Here is a 25,837-nt window from a genome sequence, read left to right as displayed (position 1 = left end):
ACAACAACAACAATTACAACAGCAACATTGAAAAAATAATTGATGCTAAAAATTACCATTTGCCATTATCTTTTCATGGCATAGAATAAGCCAAAGGTCACTGGTTATGCAAATTCTTTGTAAGTAGGGCAACCATTTATTTCATATGGTTTATTAAGTTCTACTTCCATTGGTTAAATGACTCAGAGAAGAAGAGCAAACAGAAAATCCTGCTTCTAAATATGTGATTAGCAAAGCAAGAAATAACAACAACAACAACAACACCACTACCACCACCACCACCACCAACAACAACAACAACAACAACAACAATAATGATAATGATTTCAAATTTTTCCACAAGGCCAGCAGTTGTGGGGATAGGACTAATTGATATCAATCCCAGTACGCAACTGGTACTTAATCTGTCGACCCTAAAAGGATGAAAGGCAAAGTTGACCTCGGCAGAATTTAAACTCAGAACATAAAAACAGACAAAATACAGCTAAGCATTTCATCCAGCACAATAACAATTCTGGCAGCTCGCTGCCTTTAATAATAATAACAATAAATAATAATAATAATAATAATAATATGACGACGACGATCAAGAGATACAACAGTTTGGAAGTTAAGCAGTTGTGGTCGATGAAAAAGGTAGCAGTAGTACCAATAGTGTCGGAGTAACAATAGTTGTGGAAGAAATAGGGTCTGCAATAAGGGTGGAGCACTTGCAGAAACAGCACTGCTTGGAACCGCTTGAATACTCCGGAAGGTGCTCGAAAACAAGGGTATTACCTTAGTTCACTGGTAGTGACAGCTGACACTGTAGTACATCTCCAGCGTTACAAGCTGTGCAAAGGCAATGATGATGATAATAATAATAATATAATATAAATAATAATAATAACAACAATAAATATAATAATGTACTAAAACAACATTTTTGGCCTCATTTTCTCAGTTACATGCTTCGTAATATGCCTTGTTTTTATTTATTTTTAGTTGTTTATATATTATGTCTTTTTTTTTTTGATCAACACTCATCTTTATCGTAGAAATAAATAACCACAAAGAGAACCAGAATTACTGATGGCATTTTGAGATGGTTGACAGTTGAGTGCGTTCTCAGATATTGAGCAGAGGAGTTTAAGCTTTTGGATAGAATTAAATTTGGATGGACGTTAATATATTTCATTAGAAAGATTAACAGAAGAACAGAAAAGGAAATAACCAAAAACGAAATTCCTTGATTTCTCGAAAGATAATTTTTGCTCAGGTCAAAATGATGGAAACGTTTTGCAATCAGATGGAAATTATATTTGCATATGTATACAAACTGAGATATTTACATAATAATTGCATATATTATATATATATATATATTCTTTTATTCTTTTACTTGTTTTAGTCATTTGATTGTGGCCATGCTGAGCAGCACCCGCCCTTTTTAGTCAAACAAATAGACCCCAGGACTTATTCTTTTTAAGCCTAGCACTTATTCTATCGGTCACTTTTTGCCAACCGCTAAGTTATGAGAACATAAAACTCCACCATTGGTTGTCAAGCGATGGTGGGGGACAAACACAGGCACACAAACACACATCATACACGCACACAAACAAACACACACAGATATATATATATATATATATATATATATATATATATATATATATATGACAGGCTTCTTTCAATTTCTGTTTACCAAATCCACTCACAAGGCAGTGGTCGGGCCCTAGGCTATAGTATAAGACACTTGCCCATGGTGCCATGCAGTGGGACTGAACCCGGAACCATTTGTCCTGCATCTATCTATATATATAATGTGTCCCTTTGTGCCTGTGTCCCCCACCACAACTTGACAAGCAGTGTTGGTTTATTACATCTCCATCACTTAGTAGTTTGGCAAAAGGAACTGATAGAATAAGTGCCAGGCTTCAATCTGTGTATCTCTTAGGAACTGCAGTTGGCTGAGCAACCAGAGATTGCATAGGCTCTGTCATTAGTGCTCCCTCTTGGCCATTATTTATCACTCTCTGCCCATGTCATTCTTTGCTGACATTCATCAATCTCTCTTACCATCATCCATCTTTATTGCTAGCCACCACTTGTTCTCTCCCTCTCTTCTCTCTTTATATCTATTCTTTACTCTTTTATTCACATCACTCCCTTTTCTGTTAGTCATTCTCTGCTGCATCATTCTCATAGCTCCCTTTCTCATGTTTGTTTTTTCTATTCAATCTCTTTATCAACAACCAATGTATAGCTGCCTATCATTGTCTCTGTTTCTCTTATCATACTCATATTCTGTCTTCTTTTTTCACCCCTCCCCTCAGTTCCTTTTCTTTTAGTCATCTTCTAAGCTACACTCTCCTTCAATGAATGTGGGCAACACAGAGGAGAGAGGACTCTTCAGTTGTGCAAAGCACAGGACAACCCTTTTAATGTGGGTGCCTTGCTAAAACGCAGCCACCATACTATGTCAAGTGACTGGTGAAGGAAATGAGACAGAAGAGTGTGAAAAACACTCAGTGGTCTTGCTGAGGACAGGTCAACCTCCCAAGTGCTTGTTCCACAATGAAATACATTCAATACAATTTGTAAAAACGTGGCCAATGTCAGTGCCACTTTGACTGGCTTCTGTGCCAGTGGCACGTAAAAAGCACTATCCGATCGTAGTTGATGCCGGTGGCACGTAAAAAGCACCATCTAATTGTATTCGATGCCAGTGCCACTTTGACTGTATTCCATGTTGGTGGCACATAAAAAGCACCATCTGATCATGGTTGATGTCAGCTCCTCTGGCCCCTGTGTCGGTGGCACAAAAAGCACCCACTACACTCTTGGAGTGGTTGGCGTTAGGAAGGGCATCCAGCTGTAGAAACTCTACCAGATCAGATTGGTGCAGCCTCCTGGCTTTCCAGACCCCAGTCACACCGTCCAACCCATGCTAGCATGGAAAACGGATGTTAAACGATGATGATGATGGCATTAAAAAGAACATCCAGTTGTAGAAATCATGACAAAAATGGAATGTAGGACCAAGACACTGTCCTCTGATCTACATCAGAAAGAGGGCAGGAACTCCAAAGAAGACCTGACCCAGATCATGATAATCCGTCTAATCCATAACAATATGAGAAGCAGATGTAAAAGGATGATCTTAGATTCTTTATGATGTAAATCACTATTGGAATTCTCTGTCAATACTTTGGATTTGCTGTTGGCAGATCAGGTCTGCTAGCATTCCAACAGTCAGTAAAATGTCTGACTGTATGCCAAGATGTCCAGCAGAGACACAGCTCTTGTGTCGGGAGGTGATGCTGAATTCCAGTCTCCTTTTCAATGAAAAACACGGTTTTTAACAGCCAAAAAGGAAGCAACGCCTGGTAAAAGTGTTTTTTTTTTCTCTTAGCTGAAGTACAACTGTCATTAAAGACAGTTTTGGAGTCATATTCACAGCAAGTCTGCGATTGATAGCTACAGAAGAACACATACGCACACACACACACACACACACACACACAAAATAACTGTAACATTAGAAGCACACACACACACACACACACACACAATTAACAACTGCAAAGAAGTGCATTTGCAGTAAATAGAAAACCCAACTGCAAAATAGTTATAATGTTACAAAGTTCTTTTGGATAGATTCAGTTTTTGGCAGTTATATAATATCTCCACCGTTTAACTTACTTCTAGACATTGTTGTTCTATATGTTACTTGGTGCAGTGCCATGAGCTGGACTCAATTTCTAGCTCTGAACTTTCAGTAATAATGAATTACGTTGCATGGTTGTCTGGCAACTGATGGTTTATGTGTCTGTCTGCATTGGTTCTGCTGTCACTATTTTCTTAATACTCACCATTCAAGAACTGTGATGTGGCTGGCTGCCTGTCAGTTTAGGGTTCATCTATAATTCATTTCAGAATTGTTCTGTGCCTCCCCACCATCTTATAGTTGTTGCTGTTGTAATTGCCTGTCTGAGATCTTTTTAGATTCTTTTTTCAAGCTTTTAGCAGATCAAGTCTGGGTTTGTCCACTAAAAGTCCATAGCATTATGGTGGAGATCTCTTGTTGTGCTTCCGGCTTGCCAAGTTCTATTGTAGTTTGTTATTTACAGCACTTCCACCCAAAGCTCTGTGGTGGTGTGTACCAAGATTAGTTCCCTAAAACCTACCACAAGGACTGTATTGCAGAAACGCTTTTTTTGCCCCTCCTGTGTGAGAAGGGTCAGCAAAATGGTTAGGCAAAGAATATTCTTCAAAAGCAAAAGTCAATGTCCTTCAGGGGCTCAGTCAGGATGTAGGATAAATGTTTGTGGTAGAAGGGGTATGATGTTGGTTGATGGGGTGGGGGAGAGTGGAGAAATAAAAGAGAACATGAGGGAAAGGTGAATAAGATGGGGTTAGTGGGGGTGGGGTAACCAGGTTGATTCTGATACTCAGTCAGGACAGGGACGTGTTTGAATGATTGTGTGCAGGCAAAAGGTTTCTTTTTGTTGACGATGTTTCCTTCATTGTACATAGATTTCATTTTCTCCCCATTCCCACAGTATTTTCTTGCACTTGCTGTGATACTACATCTGAAAGCTGTGTTCCTCATCACAATCCATCAGTTGAATCTTGAAAGTAAGAAAGAGTTTCTTTTTCTTCCTATGTTCTCTGGTGGAATACTGTATGTACCAAGTCTTCAAAGTGATCTCAATGATATTGACATGTTTTCAGTATCTTGTCAAAGTCATCTCTCTACACTAGCTCCTTCTTGAAGCACCTATTGTTCAGAGGGCAGTTGGCAATATATCTGAGGTTACAAAGACATTGCTGAGGTACATTGTTTCTAACTTTATGTGACTAACAGTTTGTGATCTTATATTAAGTAAGCAAGTTGAACTCTATTTGGAGATTCATCAGAGAACATACACCCATTACCTTTACGCATGGAGAGATTGAAAGTTTACAGTTATTTTTATGAAACACAAACATAGGTTTAGTTAAACTGGTCGATTCAATTTGCATAATAGTGTATTCATTAGTAAGTGATTGAGTTAAAAAGTTATATAATTAAATTACCAGTCAAACAAATGGTATAGAGAGTGTCATTAATTAATTTATTAATATGTTCTTCTTCTAGGGTGGCAGAATTGTTAGCATGCTGGGTGAAATGCTGCTAAGCATTTCACCGGTCTTTATATGTTCTGAGTTCAAATTATGCCAAGGTTGACTTTGCCTTTTATCCTTTGGGGTCAAAATAAAATAAGTACCAGTTGAACAGTAGGGTTGACGTAATTGACTTACCCCCTCCACTGAAATTTGAAACCAATATTCTTCTTCCAGTGGTGTGCATAGAATTTTGAAGAATTTTCACCAAACACATCCATCTTGTGCCGTGTCCCTTATCTCAATATTCCTCCTTTGTTTCCTATTGCACCATTCTTACCCCACACACACACACTCTTTCTCTCTCTCTCTCTCTCTCTCTCTCTCTCTCTCTTCTGCTCTCCACCTAATTACATCCCAAACAATATTTCTATCTCACGTATGTGATGCCTCCCCACCCTCCATCATCATAAAATTATCCTCAATCTTACATAAACCATGTTCCTCACTCTCTTGTGATCATGCCATCCAATTCCTTATATTCTACTTAATTCCTAAGAATTTAATGTCAAATGTAGCAATGCCAGAATGGATGACCATAAAGTAATATTGATCTTACTATGTGTGTGTGTGCGTGTCTGTGTTGTGTGACAGTTAGTCTTCCATAGAATTTTTAACATGCTCATTGCTTCTGCTGCTTTTTTCAAAACTTATTTCTCCAAACTCTAAACAAGCACTTGAAGAGGTCTGCAGTCTTTAGAATAATTCCCTTTCTATACTATAATTAGCATTATATAGATTAATTCTTTCTTTGAACAATTAACAACCAGACCAGCGTTGATTCCTTCTCCTATAAAACTGTATGATATTAGGCCAGTACAAATCACTTTTCTCCTGTTCTTGTAATCACCACCAGAATCTGTCAGCGGAATCTTGTGGGCGAGTTTTACAAGGACGCATTTGTTGAATACGATGGGCGTTTCATAAGAATTAAAGCCTACGTGTACAGACATATGTCGATTTAAAGTCACACACACATACATAACCATACTGTTAAACAGTATGGTTACGACGATGAGGGTTCCAGCTGATCTGACCAACTGAACAGCCTGCTCATGAAATTAACATGTAAGTGGCTGAGGACTCCACAGACACCCTTGACATTGTTCTCAGGGAGATTCAGCATGACTCAGATCTGATATGGCTGGCCCCATGTGAATTACAGGTACAACACACTTTTGCCAGCTGAGTGAACTGGAGCAACATGAAATAAAGTGCTTTGCCCAAGGACACAAGGTGCTACTAGGAATTGAGCTCACGACCTTGTGATCACGAGCTGAATACCCAAACCACTACGCCACAAGCCTTCACCCCCATCACCCCACCATACACACATTCACAACAGTAAAAACCAATAACAAGAGGGAGATCAGCTGATTTGGGTTTCCACATTTCAGAAATATTTTCTGAAGGTTCTAATGATTGTATATTTTAGTTATGAGAATGTGTGTGTGTGTGTGCATGTCTGTCTGTGTGTGCTTGTCACACATTTTCCATAAGCAAAGACGAGAGACATATCCTGAGGAAAGAGAAAGAGGCACAAATAAAAAAAATGGGAGACAGGGGTGGGGGTCAGGGGGGTTTAAAGAGAAAACCATTTCATTGGATGGAAGTTTGATGAATCATATTTAAATATATTACACAGCAGCACAATTGTTTTTGGGGAAAAAAAATCATTCCATGTGTGCCGTTACCCCCACTACCTATATCAACATTAACCCTGTCACTGCCATCACCTCTAACTTCTACCAAATACACCACAATGACACCCTCCACCCTCTCTAAATAGTTTCACCACCCCCACCACCATACACCAATGAGGAAGCTACTACATGGTTACTCAACCTGCTAAAAATAGCAGTCAGATATCCTTCAAATCTTTGCATAATGGTTATGCTAGATGCACTATATTTGCATAAAAGACAGGATGGTCATGGCTAGAACATCTTTGATTACAAAATCTGTTTGGCTAGATTAAGCAACACATCAACATCACGATGGATACTTTTGCCCCACCACAGTAGTGCAACATCCATTACACAACACAATCATAACCATACCACCATCACCATCATCACAACTACCATCACCACCACCACCATCATCACAACCACCACCACCACCATCACAACCACCGTTTTTACATTTGTTCACTGTTTTTCAGCCATTTTTGGTTTCTAATCCTGAATGGACAAAGTGTGTGTGTGTGTGTGTAGGCACAAGAGTGGCTGTGTGGTAAGAAATTTTCTTCCCAACCACGTGGTTCTCGGTTCAATCCCACTGTGTGGCACCTTGGGCAAATGTCTTTAATTATAGTCTCGGGTCAACCAAAAAGCTTTGTGAATGGATTTGGAAGATGGAAACTGAGACGAAGCCCAGTGTGTGTGTGTGTCTTTGTGTTTGTGCCCCACTACTGCCTGACAAGCTAACCAGTGTTGATGTGTTTATGTCTCTGTAACTTAGCAGTTTGACAAAGGTAACTGACAGAATAAGAACTGGGGGTCATTTCATTTGACTAAAAGCTCTTGAATGCAGCATCCCAGCAAGGCCCCAGTCTCATAACTGAAACGAGTAAATGATAAAAGATGCATAAAAGCACTCAGCATCTTTTACCTAAAGCGGATAGATTGTCCAAAGCCACAACACAGCAGCCTTCATCTTGAGAAGGCCTCACAGGCACATGTATACCACTAAAAAGAACTGAGACAAAAAAATGTCCAGCACCGGTGATGGGATTGCTAGATCATGTGACTTCTGTGTATTTGCATATCAGTAGTAGTAGGTATACTAATATTGCTGGCATTGCTAGTAATGAATTTTTACACAGCCTGCCAGTTATTTGCAACATCAGTGACTGATCAATCAGTTATTTTATAAATCAGTAGAGGGGAAATTTGTTGAAGCATACAATGATAATGGATACGGATGACATAGAAATACACAGAAATTTTACGATGTAGCAATTCTACTGCTGCTGCTGGACATTTTACATCTGGTTATGGTTAAGGCATTTTGTCGAGTGGGTTTGGATGCATTTCCATAGGGCCTGGGAATGAGCGAACCTGCATCCTTCCCCGTTTTCTCATGCCAGCAGGTTCCATTCCGGAAGAATTTGCATGTTATCTGGGTTTTCTTGTCCCCAGTTCCTCTCTGTTTTTCTTCTCCGTTGGACGGTTGTCCATGGTTCCTTCTGCATAGGTCTTTTCATCCGGGTGGTTATTTTTGTTTCCCCATCGCCGCCTATCTGTTGTTTGCCCTGCAATATAATATAATATCTTTTCTCTTTATTTTTATTTATTGGCTACACCTTGCATATTTTACTTAACTTCTCACCAGCATGGCCCAAAGAATTTTCTTTAATATTTATATCATTTATGTATTGCAATGTTTCAAGTAAATTCCAGTACTCGTTTTTACTCAAAAGTCTTAATTAAAACATTATTGCAAGTTTTATTTCTTTGTTACTTACGCCCCATTCTGAAGTAACTTCCAGTCTATCAAAATATTGCTATGTCTCCACCCGTGGGACATGCACACCACTGCATTAGTTTCATGTTGTGAGGGAAATCTCCAGCAGAATATGATGCAGACGATCTTGTTGCCTGCATGCAATATTGGTTTGGTGACCGGAAACAAATAATACGTAGATTTGTGATAGGGTGAAAGCTACAAATTTGATGCGAGCAGATAATGAAGATCTATGGCATGGAAGTGGGTAGTCAATTAGATTGATTTAAGGGGAATGGATAATCAGTCGGAGTGATTGTACTACATGACTCGTAGTTAATTTATCGACTGTGGAAGAATAAAAAGCCATGATTGGTGGGATTTGAACTCATAACATCAAGGGATATAAATACAGGGTGATCAGGCTAAATTTGGTGATTGTTTTATGCCTCCTTTTGCTCACAAACAGCTTGATGTTTTGGTGAACAGGTCAATGGCGTTGGAGAGCATAAAGATTAAAGTTGTAGTTGAGAAAAAGTCATCTGACATGGAGGACTGGAGAGCATCTGAATATTGGAGCAGAGTTACTTGTATGATGATGATGATGATGATTCATGCCGAGTATGAAAATGTTGACATGATGGCAGCTGCTCAGTGCTCTGGGAACATTGTAAAGACATCCATATGATGCCACAGACATTATGAAAACCAAGTTCCCTCATACTGTGATGGTCTTTGGGTGTGTCTACAGTAAGGGTGGTGTCATGTGACCCCGCACTTTTGAGAAGGGCCTTTGGCTCAATTCAGACGGCTATGTAAAGCTGCTGAAGACTGGTCAAATCTTAGCTGGAGAGGGTTACTGCCAAAAGGCCATATCTGCGGCAGCAGAATTTGGTTCCTTGCCCTGCCTCTGGAAAGAAGCCAGTCAAAGCGGCGCTGGCATTGGCCACACTCAGATGGTACTTTTTATGTGCCACTGACACGGGGATCACAACTACAATTTCCATTTGATTTTGAAGTTGATGTACTTGACTCAATAGGTCTTCTCAAGCATGGCATGTCACCCTACGATCCAAGGTACTTTTGAGTGGGCTAGTTATGCAACACTGGTGTAGGTCACAGCTGTGAACTCACTTTATTTTCCGGGTCTTTGCAGTCACAGCATATCACCAGAGGTCTCAGTCTTTTGTCATTGCCTCTGTGAGGCCCAATGTTCGAAGGTCATGCTTCACCACCTCATAGTGTGTGTGTGTATTTAAACACACACACAAAAACAAATCAAAATCACTGACATGGCTGATGACAGTACTGCCTGATTGGCACTTGTGCCAGTGGAACATTAAAAGCACATCTGAGCGTGGTCATTGCCAGGGCCACAGATTGGCTCCTGTGCCAGTGGCACGTTAAAAGCACCATTCAAGTGTGACCGTTGCCAGCATCGTCTTACTGGTAAATCTGCTGGTGGAACGTGAAAAACAACATTCGAGTGTGGTCGATGCCAGTGCCGCCGGACTGGCTCCCATGCAGGTAGCATGTAAAAAACACCTTTTGAGTGTGGTTGTTGCCAGAACCATCTGACTGGCCCCTGTGCCGGTGTCACATAAAAGCACCCACTACACACTCAGAGTGGTTGGTGTTAGGAAGGGCATCCAGCTATAGAAACTTTGCCAAATCAGATTGGAGCCTGGTACAGCCATCTGGCTCGCCAGTCCTCAGTCAAATTGTCCAACCCATGCCAGCATGGAAAGCGGACGTTAAACGATGATGACACACACACACATATATAATATACATATAACATGTATATATTTATCTATTTATAGTATAATTAATGGAGTAACCCATGAAGTTTTAATTGATGAAAATTTTATGTGGAAAGTTACTTTTAAGAGACTGGAGTGCTGCCCAGGGACTGTGAAATAATTTCACTTAATAAATACTCCGCATCACCAATAATGGATCACAGGTCTGTTATTCTTTAATTAAGAATCTTAATTTTCTGGTTCAATTAGTTCTGATACACAGTGCTCTATACTTCACTTTCACCGAAACCAGTTATTGTCAGCTGTGAGAGAGATTCTTGTGAGTTATAGATGCTATTTGCCCTTTGTTCTATAAGACATACATATTGTAGCTTCCTACGGCGGTTGTCGGTTTATTCTACCTTAAGCTTTCTCTTAAGTTATATTATTTATTTAGGCTTTTCTCTGAGTAAAGGAAAATATAATGATTCAACGTCACTTATACTCAAGTGTTATCATCATATCTAAAACCCTAACTGCAGTTATAACGTCATATAGACATATATGCATGGAACGCTACATCAACGACCATGTATGTTGAATATTTTAATCGTGTCCTTTAAATCGCTATAAGAAACATAAATCAAAGATTACAGAAATGCATATTTATCTATGCTCAGTTGAAAAACAAACGTGAAGAGAAACATATTCTTTTTAATCATTTTTTATTATATAAATATAACATTTTATATTTATTTACAGTAAGAAAGATAACTTCGTCGTGAAGAAAAACGACTATAAATTCCTTAGCTAATTTCTTCTTTCTATCTAATACGTTAACCAACAAATCAAAATAGATTTGTGATTAACTTAGACATGGCATAAAAAATTACAGATGTCTCCAAAAGAGTGAGTGACGTGGAGTTGAGTGACTACCAAACGAACACTGATTTATTTTCCAAAATCCAGGGTTTTTATAACTGTTCAACTTGACTAAAAAGAATCGAAATTCATGACAGATATTCTTTACGAAACTTCTAGAATCTTTATATGAGCAGTTATATTAACCAATGGAAAAAAACGAAAATGATAATTCTTCGGCAAAGACATTACGTCATATTGCCAATTCGCGCCACATTTCAAAATGGCTAAAATGGTTTATTGCTACAGTAGAAAACCTGACAAGAAGAAAACATTAGAAATATAAATACAAAAACATGAAGAAATATAAGAGAAATTCTGTTGGTTTTGAATTGAGATTTTAATGTTGGAATTTTATTCGTTTCAGTAAAACACTGCTGTCGTTCCCTAAAGGTTGATCGGTTTGTTGCTGGGATCTAATATCATTCCAAGTTTGGTTTTCTGGAGGGACACCTAATCTATTTAGAAGTTTACCAGAAAGTTCTGGAATTACAGGTGATAGCAACAATGCACAAACCCGCAATGTTTCCAGGGTGATGTGCAGCAATGTGTTGAGGTGGTCTTTCTGGTCACAGTGCTTCACCAATTGCCAAGGTTTGTGTTCCTCCATCAGGCCATTTGCCCAGCGTAAGGTTGCACTGATCTGCTCCAGAGTCTTGTAGATGGAAAATCTTGAATAGTTTAGTTCAACATTACCTGAGGAGACAAAAATAAAAGACTAAACAAATAAATTTAAAAAACTGGTTATCATCATGGCCCAGGGGGGATACGAAAGTAGAAATACAAGATGCCAAACCAAAAATGATATTTATAGCAGGATTTAAGGCTTTATACAATTTTAGAGAGTTAAAAAAGTTATATTATTTCATAGAAGAATGTTCCAGGACGGAGCAGGTTTTCAAATAAAGAAATAGATTCTTGAAACATTTCTATTTATAATTATTAATTTTAAACAAATGTCAAACGAGGTTTTTGTGTCTAAGTTTTCGTTTTTTTCTTTGTGTAATATGAATATCTCACGAGTCCCCAAGTGACATTTAAGTTCCAACACTTAACTCCAGTTTCACGGCACTCAAGTAAATGGTAACCCAACCCTTTGTTTAAATCATCAGTCTATTGCTGATAACCATTGCCAAAAACTAAATAGAATTGTTCGATGCAGACTCTCAGTGAAATACTAACAGAATCTGAGTATGAGCTAGCAATCCAGCAGCATATTCTCTTTACCATTTCTTTTTTTTTTTTTACAACTGCAACAAAACAACTGCAAAAGCTCAATGTCAGAATTTAGTTCGGACAAAGATGACTGAAACTGCAGCAGCACAACAACCATTTATTTCTAAGTATTGTTTTCTGCTGAATATGCACAAGGTCTTATGTTTTTAGGGGAAAAAGACCAGAATACTGTTGGGTTTGTAGCTTATTCTTTACAAAATGATTGAAGTTTTACATTTCTATCTTGGTTTCTCTTACAATTTATCTTTGACTTTTCAGTGCTTACTATTCAGTGCTTACCAATCTTCAAATATTCATTCTCAAGTATTAATTACAATTAAGGTGGCAAGCTGGCAGAATCGTTAGCACACCAGACAAAATACTTAATGGCATTTTGTTTGTCATTATGCTCTGGGTTCAAATTCCGCCAAGGTCGACTTTGCCTTTCGTCCGTTTGGGGTCAATAAAATAAGTACGAGTTGTGTACTGGTGTCAATGTAACCAACTTACTCCACCCTAGCCGCTGCACTTGCTGGCCTTTTGCCAAAATTTGAAACCAATATCAATTATAATTTGATATAAAAATTATTTCTAAACAGCTTAGGGTGAAGAATCTTGGGACAAGGGACCTACTTAAACCAACCCCACCAGTGATTTTTTTTTTATTGATGCTGGAAGGACAAGGGTAACTTCAATGGGATTTGAACTCAGAAGATAAAAAACCAAAACCGATAAAGCACAAAAGTTTTCTCCAGCACTTCCAATCCATCATCATCATCATCATCCTCATTTAGCGTCCGTTTTCCATGCTAGCATGGGTTGGACGGTTCTACTGGGGTCTGTGAAGCCAGAAGGCTTCATCAGGCCCAGTCAAATCTGGCAGTGTTTCTACGGCTGGATGCCCTTCCTAACGCCAACCACTCCGTGAGTGTAGTGGGTGCTTTTTACGTGCCACCCGCACTGGTGCCAGACAGAGCTGGCAAACGGCCACGAATGGATGGTGCTTTTTATGTGCCACCGGCACGAGGGCCAGGCGAGGCTGGCAACGGACACGAAACGGGGCGGTGCTGGCAACGGTCGCGAAACGGAAAGTTCTCTTACATGCCACCGGCACTGGTAACACATCTGCAATTTCCATTGATCGATTTCCATTGATCGATTTCGATTCTGATCCTCACTTGCCTCAATGGGTCTTCACAAGCAGAGTTTCGACATGCCACCGGCACTGGTAGCACATCCGCAATTTCCATTGATCGATTTCGATTCTGATCCTCACTTGCCTCAACACGTCTTCACAAGTAGAGTTTTGTGTCCCAAGAAGGGAAGGTATGCATACGTAGGCTGGCTCCATCCCATGTAGAAGGCCACGGGTTGTGGACTCACTTGTCCTGCCGGGTCTTCTCGCGCACAGCACACTTCCAGAGGTCTCGGTCTCTAGTCATTTCCTCAGTGAGACCTAAAGTTCGAAGGTCGTGCTTCACCACCTCGTCCCAGGTTTTCCTGGGTCTGCCTCTTCCACAGGTTCCCTCAACCGCTAGGGTGTGGCACTTTTTCACACAACTATCTTCATCCATTCTCGCCACATGACCATACCAGCGCAAACGTCTCTCTTGCACACCACAACTGATGCTTCTTAGGTCCAGCTTTTCTCTCAAGGTACTTACACTCTGCCGAGTGTGAGTACCGGCATTACACATCCATCGGAGCATACTGGCTTCATTTCTAGCGAGCTTACGCATATCCTCAGCAGTCACGGCCCATGTTTCACTGCCATGTAGCATGGCTGTTCGTACACACGCATCATACAGTCTGCCTTTCACTCTGTGCGAGAGGCCTTTTGTCACCAGCAGAGGTAAGAGCTCTCTGAACTTTGCCCAAGCTATTCTTACTCTAGCAGTTACACTTTCAGCACACCCCCCCCGCTGCTGACTTGGTCACCTAGGTAACGGAAACTATCAACTATTTCTAGTTTTTCTCCCTGGAAAGTGACGGAAGTTGGTCTCAGAGCATTTTCAGTGTTTATTGTTCCTGAGCATCTGCCACATACAAAAACCATCTTCCTAGTTAGCCTTCCTTTGACATTGCTGCATCTCTTATGTGTCCATAGCTTACACTTGGTGCATCTTATAGAGTTTCTACCTACACCTTTTCTACAGATCGAGCAGGGCCATCTACCTGAAGGTGTTTGTGATTTGTCTACCTTCCTACTGATTACGACTTTGGTTTTAGCTAGATTGACTCTGAGGCCCTTCGATTCTAATCCTTGTTTCCACACCTGAAACTTCTCCTCCAGTTCTGATAGCGACTCAGCAATTAGAGCAAGGTCATCAGCATAGAGGAGCTCCCAAGGGCATCCTGTCTTGAATTCCTCCGTTATTGCCTGGAGGACTATGATAAATAGGAGGGGGCTGAGTACTGAGCCTTGGTGGACCCCTACCTCTACCCGGAATTCTTCACTGTACTCATTTCCAACCCTCACAATTCCCTCTAATTAAGGGCCAAGGCCAGAACATTGTAGGCCAGCAATTTTAAGATGTGGGACTGAAGTTGGCTAAACTGACAACCACTTCACTGCTATTTTATTTTATCAATCCCTGAAAAGATGGAAGTTGAGTTTGATGAGATTTGAACTCGGAACATAAAGAGCCAGAATTAATGCAACAGAAAATTCTGTCAGCTCACCACCTCAATGATAATAATAATTATTATTTTTATGAAAGGCATAAAGTCTGCAGTTTTGGGGGAGAAAACTAGTTGATTACATCAATTCCTGTCATTGGCTGGTCCTTTATTTTATCGACCCCAAAAGGATGAAAGGCAAAGTTGACATCAGCAGAAATTGAACTCAGCACATAAAGTCGGACAAAATGTCATTAAGCCTTTTATCCGGTGGGCTAACGATTCTGCCAGCTCCTTGCCTTATAATAGTAATAATAATAATAAAAATAATAATAAAAATAATAATTCTTTCTATTATTGGCAGAAAGTGAAGATTTTGAGGGAGAGGGCATTTCTTTACACCAAAGCTTAATACTCATTTCATGAAGCCCGAAAAGATGAAATACAAAGTGAACCTCAATGGAATTTGAACTTAGGATATAAAGAGAGATACTGCAAAGCATTTTGTCTGCTAACGACTCTGCCAACCTTAAGGAGAAATGATAAAAATAAGTGCAGCTGCGTCTTGTCGATATTGTCACTCAGTATTTACCAGGTCAACACTACAATAGAATCTGTGTGTCCAGTTAATATTTACCCATGCACACTTTGTATCTATCAAGTCAATACCTACACATTGTGCGACTGTTTGCATATACACAATACATACATGCATGCATGTATACACATAGATTGTTAATAGTATACTTGCATGCATGCGTATACACAAATTAAGCAGTCTTATAAAAGTGATAAATGTCTCTGCCACATGTCAGGACAAATATAATTTACAAACAACATTCCACAAACAAATCCACTCGAATCGAGTGTTTCCCAAGTTTGCCGTCAATTAATCAAGTTTGAGATTAAAGTCTTGACACCAATTAACAAAAACATGGAATGTGATAAGAAGAAAGGTTTTTATCTTTAAGGAAATTATAGTGTGTGTGTGTACACATATGTACAAACACACAAATGTATGTATATTTGTGTGTGTACCATCATTATTTTGTGTGTACATCTGAAGAAGTGGACATGACCTACACCCATGAAACTAAGTGATGTGGAGTTGAGTCAGACTTTAGCGCCAACCAAACGTATTGAGTGCACCTTTCTTTCATTTGTTCACTCACTCATAATCTTTTGATCTTTTACTTGCTCATTTGACTGCAGCCATGCTGGAGCACTGCCTTCAGTCGAACTAATTACCCCAGGACTTATTCTTTGTAAACTTAGTACTTATTCTATTGGCTCTCTTTTGCTGAACTGCTTAGTTACAGGGACAACATCAGTTGTCAAGCGATGGGGGGGGGACAAACACACACACACACACAAATACATACATACACACACACACACACACACACAAATATACATACACACACACACACACACACATATATATATATATATACAACAGTCTTCCTTCAGCTTCCTTCTACCAAATCCACTCACAAGTGCCCAGGCAGTGAGACTGAACCTGGAACCATGTGGTTGGTAAGCAAGCCTCTTACCACACAGCCACTCCTGTGGCTATATATATATATATATATCGTTCAGAAACACTTTCCTAATAGCAAATTTATATCAAGATTATTTATAATTGCTCTTGTTTTTTGGTTTAATTATTTTCTGGTGATGGGGGCAATAGTATTACTAATGGTAATGGTTGTGATGATGGTGGTGGTGGTGGTGGTGGTGGTGGTAGTAGTTGTATTGGACACAGATGGAGGAAGGAGGCTATTGTAGTAGTAGTAGTAGTAATAATAATGATTGTATTATGTTGCAGTAAAGAAACAGCAAACCACTTATTCACATGTAGAAACACTTGAAATGGACTGAAAATTTACTCCGAGTAGCAAAAGAGATGCGCCTCACATCCAGACCAGCAGCAACGGAAATGAGAGTATCAATAATAATAATAATGATAATAACAAATGTGAAATAACAGAATATGAATTAATCATTAGTTACAAAATACATTTTTAAAGGAATTTTTTATGCCAAAAAAACTTTGACTAAAAGATTTGACTAAAAATATATTGGTTGCTCAAAATAAAATAAATTCAGTTAAAAAAAGAGAAAAAAGGGACAAGAGTAATAAATAACAATAAACTATTTATAGATAACGAGCACCAGTTTACTCAACACTTAGAAAAGTGAGGGTTGTGTTAATATTTTATGATATTTTCTAAGACCACTCCTCAATCAACCAGGCAACCTTCCCTCTACCCCAGTCATTCTCAACCAGGGGCCACATGACCCTTGAAGCTCCACATAAGGATTTTGTTGCTTAAATTTATGTCCAACAAGTTGGTTACACTCCTACAAAACACAAAAGTATTTTAACAATTTTTCTAATACAATTTTTTATATTTAACTATAAAAATATAACAGGATTTGTTTTTTTTTAATATGGGGACAGCAGGATAAAATAGGAACCAAGGGAGTCAATTGACAAAAAAAAATATGGTTGAGAACCCTTGCTCTCCACCAATATCTATAGACTTTTGTCTAATTACGACCTTATTCACAATCTCCTACAATCATAAACACTCGTTAATCTTCTCTAATTGTATTCTTCTAATCTAACACTGGACAATAAAGACTTCCACTTTCTCTCCTTCAAATGTTTCCATATTCATCTACATCCTGTTCCAGCCTCCAAACGTCTCTAACCACCAGCAGTTGTTTGACTGTCATTTGTCCTACTTTGGTGTCCTCTATTCCAACACTTTAGTTATCAAAAATTATTATCAACATATTGGATTCTCTTATTACTAATTTGTCAACTATCTAATAAGTCCAAAACATATTTGGTATTAGAAAATTACTATTTGTAAATCTCACAATGAGAGATATTCAGTAACAGTACTTTGGAGTAAAGATTGTTTGCCGGTGGCTAATTACAGCAACATTCGTCCTAAATCAGGACTGCCATGTTATGTTGGCAAACAATCTTTACTCTATATTTGGTATTGTTTCCCTTTTATGCCAAGATCAGAGTAAAATAATTTAGCCTCTAAAATAATGCATTCTTCTCATCTCTATACTTCACTACATAAGTTCTATCAATTAATTAGATCCTTTTTCTCTTACTGTATGGCTTTAACGTGATTTATTTTGGGGGGCAAATGGGATCTGTGAGTAATTTCTTCACATAGGGTTATTACAGTGACATCACTAAATTCTTCGTTCTGGTGAATGCCAGTTTGTTCTCTTAGTTCCTATCCTATTAAACACCAGTAGTTACCATGGTTTCATATTCACAATGTAGCTAAAGGTTAGCCAAGCCAGTGGTGACACTTGCATATTTTTACATAACAGTTATTGTCTAATCAACACCAGAGGTTACTCGGGCTTCCACTCCACAATTACTGTTCAGCCAACAGCAGTGGTCACTCAATCTAATTCATATTAAATCTTTGAATAAAGAATTTTCCTGTCTATCTCTAAGCATGACTACAATTCCTCAATGTGTCCATCAAATATCCAGGAACTCACCTCATAAATGAGGCTACCCTTGAAGGGCCATATTTTGCTCTAAATTCAAGAGTTTGTTTGTAATCTAGTTAGAGAGAGACAATTAGAAAACTTGGAAAAAAGAGAAAATGAAATGTAAAACTGACCAGCAAGTTCTTGTAGTTGGTAAAAAGTGTGCTGGGCTTCAGATGAGAAGGATGCTTTGAGTGTGGCTTTGTTTAAGGCAGGAAAGATCTGATTCGGGTTGATACTGAGTGATGTGCACCTACTCAAAAGGTTTCCCAGTGTGTTGACAATCTCACTATTGATGCATTCTACCATTTTCTGTTCATTGAAATCTAGAAAGAAAATAAAATTAATGCAAAAACAAACCTACTTGCAGACAACGATTTATTTGTTCTGAAAATTAATCCCACATGAAAAGGAAACATGTAGCTCAGTCATGAAACTTTGCACTGCCCCTCTCCCTACTTACTGAACTGTGCAAAACTTAAAATCATTCTTTTATTTTTTTTATCTCTTTCAGTCATTAGATTATGGTCATGCTGGAGCACTGCCTTGAAGAATTGATCTCAGGACCTTTTTTACAGTCTGGTATTTTTCCATCAGTCTCTTTTACTAAATCACTAAGTTACAAGGACATAAACAAACCAACACCAGTCATCAAGCAGTGGTGGGGGACACACACATACACAGTACAGTCTTCATTTCGATCCAAGTATGTGGTATTGATAAGCCATAATGGCAAAATATCAATATCCAGCATTCTTGGTTCAATGTGAGGTGAGTTGTCTCACCTGGTCTATGACTTTCAGGTGTTTTCACACCCACCATTATTAGAGTGTTTTCCTAAGTGCTACCTCGCAGCAAATTCAACAAATAAACAAAACACATGCATTGTGAATGTGTGGCCAACAACGTTTGCATGACTGGTGCTGCTTTTAAGTCATCATTTAATAGCTATACATACAGGACAGGCTTCTTACAGTTTCCGTCTACCAAATCTACTCACAAGGCTTTGGTCAGCCTGAGGCTAGTAGTCAAAGACACTCACCCAAGGTGCCACACAGTGGGACTGAACCCAGAACCATGTGGTTAGGAAACAAGCTGCTTAGCACACAGCCATCAAAGACTGTCTTTGATTATTTCCCAGAGGATTAGGACCTGAAAACTGTGAATGCCATTAAGTTGGTGAATATTGTTTGAGAAAGATTTGGCAATTGTGGTATGAACAAGTAGTTGTTAGTTGCCTTAGAGTTGAGACAAGCTTCCATTAAGCCTAGTCTGGGTTTGGTTCCTCATTTCGCCATTCCATTGCATCTGTGATTTCTTTTTATCACAAGTCTGGAGAGAGACCTTGGACGGAAGACCAAGTCAAGAAGCAGGAAATACATTTGGCACAATATTGATAGATGCCAATTCGGCACTGCACCCTGATCAACCACTCAACCTGCTAGACATAGCAGCCACATCACTACCAGCCATCTTAAAAACAGGATACATTACATGAGGTCATCCTAGATACAGTATGACTAAGAAAAGATGTGATGGTCACAAATGGAATACTTTGGCCCTAGGTCTGCTTGATCAGGGATGACCTAGAGCAATAACAACAACAACAATCTCTGAATATTTTGATTATTATTCTTAGACTGGCCGTCTATATCGGCAGCAGACAATGTCAGTGAACTAGTAAATGCTGTGGGAGATGATATAAGCCACAACACCTCCTCCTCCTCAATGATATTCTTCAGGTGATGGCATCAAGAAAGGATGTTTCTTCTCAATTAGGTCCACATCCTGAAAGCCTTTCTATTTTGACTCTGCACTGGCCACCAGCCACTTCCCTTCTGTGCTTCATCTTGCTCATCTGTTGTTATTTCCCACATATCTACTGCAATCTCCACCCATGGGCCTCTCCTCTATTTCTCTCCATCATTTGCCACAGTCACCTCCTTCCTGCCGACCCCACTCAGTCCAAACCCCTCTTTCACCTCATCTATTCCCACTACTCCCAATATCCTTCGAGGGCATGTCCCAACACATCTTTGCCATCATCTCCTTCTCGCTGCCACTCTCCTCATCCTATTCCCTAACTCACTCTCTTTTCCTTACCAACTGGCACATCCATGTACCTACACTAAGACACCTACATCCGTCCCTCTATACCTAAAGAGACACAGCTTCTCCAAATAAAAACCAGGATGTAGACTTAACACACAAAGAACAACAAGCCACGATTGTGGCTGTCAGGTTGAAGGCCACGATCGTGGCCCAGATGCATTTAGTTTATGGGCATTTGTTGGGGGTCTAATGTCCCTCAAATGCTCTGATACCCCTCACAATGCAAGAGGACTAATAGTTCAACTAATGACTTTTCAGATAATGTAAAACTTGCCACCATTTTATACTAAGAAGATATTTAAACTATTTTTTGCTTTTGATGTGTGCATGGTAGTCTCATTTTCATAAAATGTGCTCAGCAGTCCATACAAATCCCAGCGTTTTATGGGTTAACAAAACAAAAGTTGCTTACTTGTTTTGAATCATTAGTACTCAGTAGAGTTTTAATTAAATTTATTCCAAGAAAGAATTCATTTTTGGCTTTCAAAGAAAGAAATAACCACTTACTGTTATCAGAATGGGGGACACCTTCTCTGAGCAAGAAATAACGGAGTGCATCTGGAGTGTATTTGGACATCAATAGCATAGGGTCGACCACGTTACCTTTAGATTTTGACATCTGATAACAAAATGAAAATATTTGAGAGGATTTATTATATCAACCTAGAATCATTGTCTTTCATCCAACTTTATAACAGAAATAAAGAGGAATTTTTGTATTGAAAAGCATAATTTTTCTTTGCCACCAGGGGGATGAATGAAAGGGACAATACAAAGTGTTGGGGTTTACATAGAATGAGATGATATATATGAGTCTCATTCCCACCATCATTTGATGTCCATTTTCCATGCTGGCATGAGTTGGACAGAATGACCAGAGTTGGCAGAGCTGCACCAGGTTCCAATTATCTGTTTTGGCATGGTACCAATGGTTGGATGCCCTCTCTAATGTCAACCACTTTCCAGAGTTGACTGGTTGCTTTTAACATGCTACCAGCAGGAATCCCTTTTACACGGCACAGGTACAAGCGCTTTTCAACATGGCACTGACATGGATGCTTTGCCATGTGGCATTGGTACTTTCCTATGACACTGGCATGGATGCTTTTTATATGGTACCAGCACCAGCAAGCTCACAAGACAAAGACCTCTTGATGGAGAGGAGTGGTGGCTATGGCCATAAAGAACATGCCTGTACGCATGAATGGCCACAATGTTACTTAGCTTGACATCTGAAGATCCTTTCTCACTACTTCAACCGACATCTTCCTGGGCCTACCCCTTCCACACACACACACAAAATAAAATGAAAAATAGAAATTAAAAATGTGGAACATAATAATAATCCTTCCTACAAAAGGCACAAAACCTGGAATTTTGGGGGAGGGGGCTACATCGACCCCAGTGTTTCACTGGTACTTAATTTATCAACTCCAAAAGGATGAAAGGCAAAGTCGACCTCGGTGGAATTTGAACTCAAAAACATAAAGATGGCTGCTAAGCAATTTACTAAGCATGCTAACAATTCTGCCAGCTCACTGCCTTACAACAACAACAATGATACAGTTCTATATTTAAGAGATGAGGAATTATGTACATTATTTACATTTATTGGATATTTGTCATCTTTGTTGTTAACACAATGCTGATATACCCTCCAGCCGTCATCAGGTGTCTAGGGGAAAATTCTCATTCCTAAGGGATTTTTTTATATTATTATTAATATTATTCAGGTCACTGCCTGGAATTGAACTCGGAATCTTGGGGTTAGTAGCCTGTGCTTTTAACCACTACGCCATATGCCTGTGGGCAATTATGGAGTGAATTTTAGGGCTTATAAATCTAATATTTTCCTATCCTTCCTTAGTACCAGTTCCCCATATGCTACTCATATCTGCACTCAGTCTGCTTAGGAGGTTGTTGTGTCCTAACGCATGTGCTGCTTCTTTTAGTTTTTGTATTTTCCAGTCGTGCCCTCTACTTTAACTTAAATGATGTTTAAATTGAAATTAATATTAAAATAAAGTTAATTTTCAGAATTTTCTACTTGAGCCAAAGTTTCCATGATAAGGGCCTCTTGCTTGATCGTAATCAGGTTAAGTGGTTTGCTGACACAGGCAGGGGAAGTGATTCAAAGTGTAAATATAGCACCACTAACTTCTCAAGTGGATGTTCACAGTGATGTGTAAGCATCGCTCATGCTCTCAGATGTCACAACACAACAGCATGTAATGGAAATTGATTGAAAGTCTTGCTTAATATCAATCTTTCTAGGGCGGTGAGCTGGCAGAATCGTTAGCATGCTGGGCGAAATGCTTAGTGGTATTTCATCTGCCATTACATTCTGAGTTCAAATTCTGCTGAGGTGACTTTGCCTTTCATCTTATTGGGGTCAATTAGATAAGTACCAGTTATGCACTGGGGTTGACGTAATCAACTTAATCCCTTTGTCTTTGTTTTTGTCCCCTTCTATGTTTAGCCCCTTGTAGGGCAATAAAGAAATAAATATTAATCTTTCTGCTTTACTATGCTAACTATTACTAGGTGCTGGTGTGGAGGTGTGGTAAGGGGCTTGTTTTCAAACAACAGGCTTCCAGGTTCAATCCCACTGCATGGCACCTTGGGCAAGAGTTTCCTACAGCAGTATCATGGCAACCAAAGCCTTGTGACTGGAAACTGAAAGAAGCCCGTCATATATGTGTGTGTGTGTTAGTCCCCTGTTACTGCTTGAGAACTGGCTTTGGTGAGTTTACATCCCTGTAACTTAGCAGTTCAGCAAAAGAGGCCAACAGAAAAGGACTAGACTTAAAAAAATAAGTCCTGAGATCAATTCCTTTAACTAAAAAGAGTTCATCAAGGTGCTGCCCCAGCATGGCCGCAGTCCAATGACAAGTGAAAGATGAATAGATAACATGGCAAGCTGGCAGAATTGTCAAAGAATCAGCCAGAATGCTTTGCAATGTTTCTTTCAACTTTTTACACTCAGCAAGGTTGGATCGTTATAACATCCACTCAGCATCACTGTATAATTACTATATCAGCACAGACACGACTATCAACTCAGTCTACACGTACTCTCAACCTTCATGACCTTCTCTCGACCGCTACTGGTCTAATTATAATGACTGGTTACTACCACTTTTTACCGGGAGGGTGTAGTTTCACTAAACAACACTCACCTTTTAATTTTTTATTTAGCAATTTCTTTTATTCACCCCCACCTCCTCCTTTTTATCTCAATATATTCAATATCTTTTCTTCTTAGGGTCCACTTTTAGGTATTCAGTGTTCTCTCTTTTCCTTATACATGTGGTTTCGACTTCTTGTAACGGTGTTGGAACCTGAAAAATCTCATAGAGCCAATCCATCGGTATTTCTACTTTTGTTGGTTCCTTTTCTATGACTCCTTAAGTTGATTTCTATCTCTCCTTTCTATTCCATTTCAACTTCTTACACCATACATCATTCTTCCTGTGTATTCTCCTTCTTCCCAGTATTGCTTGCCATTTTGTACATTCTTACATAAACCTTACACTGATTCTAAAGAATTTTGGCGTGTCTTTATTTGCACAACAGTTTATCGAATACTGACTTCACCTTTCTGGCAAATATTAATTCTGATGGTGAACTTCCTTCTGGTACATTTGGATTTGGAGTTACCCTGTATACCCTAAAGAAATATTGGATCGTGACTTCGTCCATGGTTTCTTCTTAGCTTTCTTCAAAGTTCTCTTAAAAGTGTTCATAAACTGTTCGGTCATTCCATTTGATCTAGGGTGATATGGTGCTATAATTTTATGTTCTAATGTGGACATCTCAAAAATCTTTTAAACTCATGGGATACAAACTGTAACCATGTTCCCTTAACAGAAACAATTATATCCGGTGCACTAAATTTTGCAAACAGCTCATCTAAGAAGTTTATTACCGTATATAAGGGTGGTCACTTACACCCTCAGGCCATTTTGTGTCATGGTCCACTACTAAGTAATAATTTTTGTTTAATTAATTAATTTGTCATTTCTTGCATTTCTTTTTATTTCTTCCAGTATTACTGGTAGTTCATACACAATGTTCCATATCACTTTTTTTCGCAGTTCTATATTTAAGAGATGAGGAATTATTTACATTATTTACATTTGATGGATATTTGTCCTCATCTTGTTTGTTGTTAACACAATGTTTTGGCTGATATACCCTCCAGGCTTCATCAGGTGTCTTGGAAATTTTGAACCTGGGTTCTCATTCCTAAGGTATTTTTCGATCATATTATTATTATTATTCAGGTCACTGCCTGAAATTGAACTTGGAATCTTGGGGTTAGTGGAGGGTATATCAGCCGAAACATTGTGCTAACAACAAACAAGATGAGGACAAATATTCGTCAAATGTAAATAACGTAAATAGTGTTCACTTTTTTTTGCTTCTGCTTCCACTCTTAGTGCTGCTATTACAGTGTCCTCCAGCGGGTCGTTATTTCTTGGGATTAGCCTAGACAGACCATCGGCATACCCTCAACTTTTTTGAAGGCAGATATTCCATTCTATAATTGTAGTTTAATAGAATGGTACCCCACCACTGCAGTCTGTTTGCTGTATGCGTCAGGATTCCTTTCTTGGATCTGTATATCACTATTAGAAGTCTATGGTCCGTTTGCAACCAAAAAACGTCTGCTGTGAATGAACCTGTGGATCTTTTTCATGTCAAATATAATAACCAACACCTCTTTTTCAATATGGCTTTAGCTCTTTTCTACCAGTAGTAGTGTCCTTGATGTGTGAGCTATGGCCTTTCTCCTGCCATCATTATCCTTGTGTAGGAGCATGGCTCCTATCCCATACTCACTAGCATCTGTAGCTAGTACTATCTCTAACTTTGGGTCAAAATGCATAAGATACAAGTCTGAAGTTAACATCTTTTAACTCGTTAAATGCTTTCTGGCATTTCTCTGTCCAAACCCATTAGGCATTTTTATTTTTAATTTAGTAATTCATTAAGTGGTGCCTGTACTTTATGTATATTTGGGATATACACTTGGTAAAAATTTACCAAGCCTAGGAATGCTTGTAGCATTGTCACATTCATTGGGGGTGTGG

The 25,837-nt window shown here is 39.0% G+C and overlaps 1 protein-coding gene across 4 annotated transcripts in view; it reads right to left on the bottom strand.

The window, feature by feature from the left end:
- Nucleotides 1-11,582: 11,582 nt before the first annotated feature.
- The window catches only part of LOC115215672 (methionine--tRNA ligase, mitochondrial), a 38,386-nt gene continuing 24,131 nt past the window's right edge, over nt 11,583-25,837 (bottom strand). For all 4 annotated transcript variants that reach the window (XM_036506080.1, XM_036506079.1, XM_029784936.2 and 1 more), the window contains 3 exons: nt 21,249-21,360; nt 18,764-18,955; nt 11,583-11,957 (listed from right to left, as the gene is read on the bottom strand). In XM_036506080.1, coding sequence (XP_036361973.1) covers nt 11,602-11,957; nt 18,764-18,955; nt 21,249-21,360 — 660 coding nt within the window. In that variant the 3' untranslated portion in view covers nt 11,583-11,601. The remainder of the gene's footprint in view (nt 11,958-18,763; nt 18,956-21,248; nt 21,361-25,837) is intronic.

Source organism: Octopus sinensis, linkage group LG9 (assembly GCF_006345805.1).
Source record: "Octopus sinensis linkage group LG9, ASM634580v1, whole genome shotgun sequence".
Lineage (NCBI taxonomy): Eukaryota > Metazoa > Mollusca > Cephalopoda > Octopoda > Octopodidae > Octopus > Octopus sinensis.
Note: the sequence above shows the minus strand (reverse complement) of the source record. Positions and strands in the feature narration are given on the sequence as shown.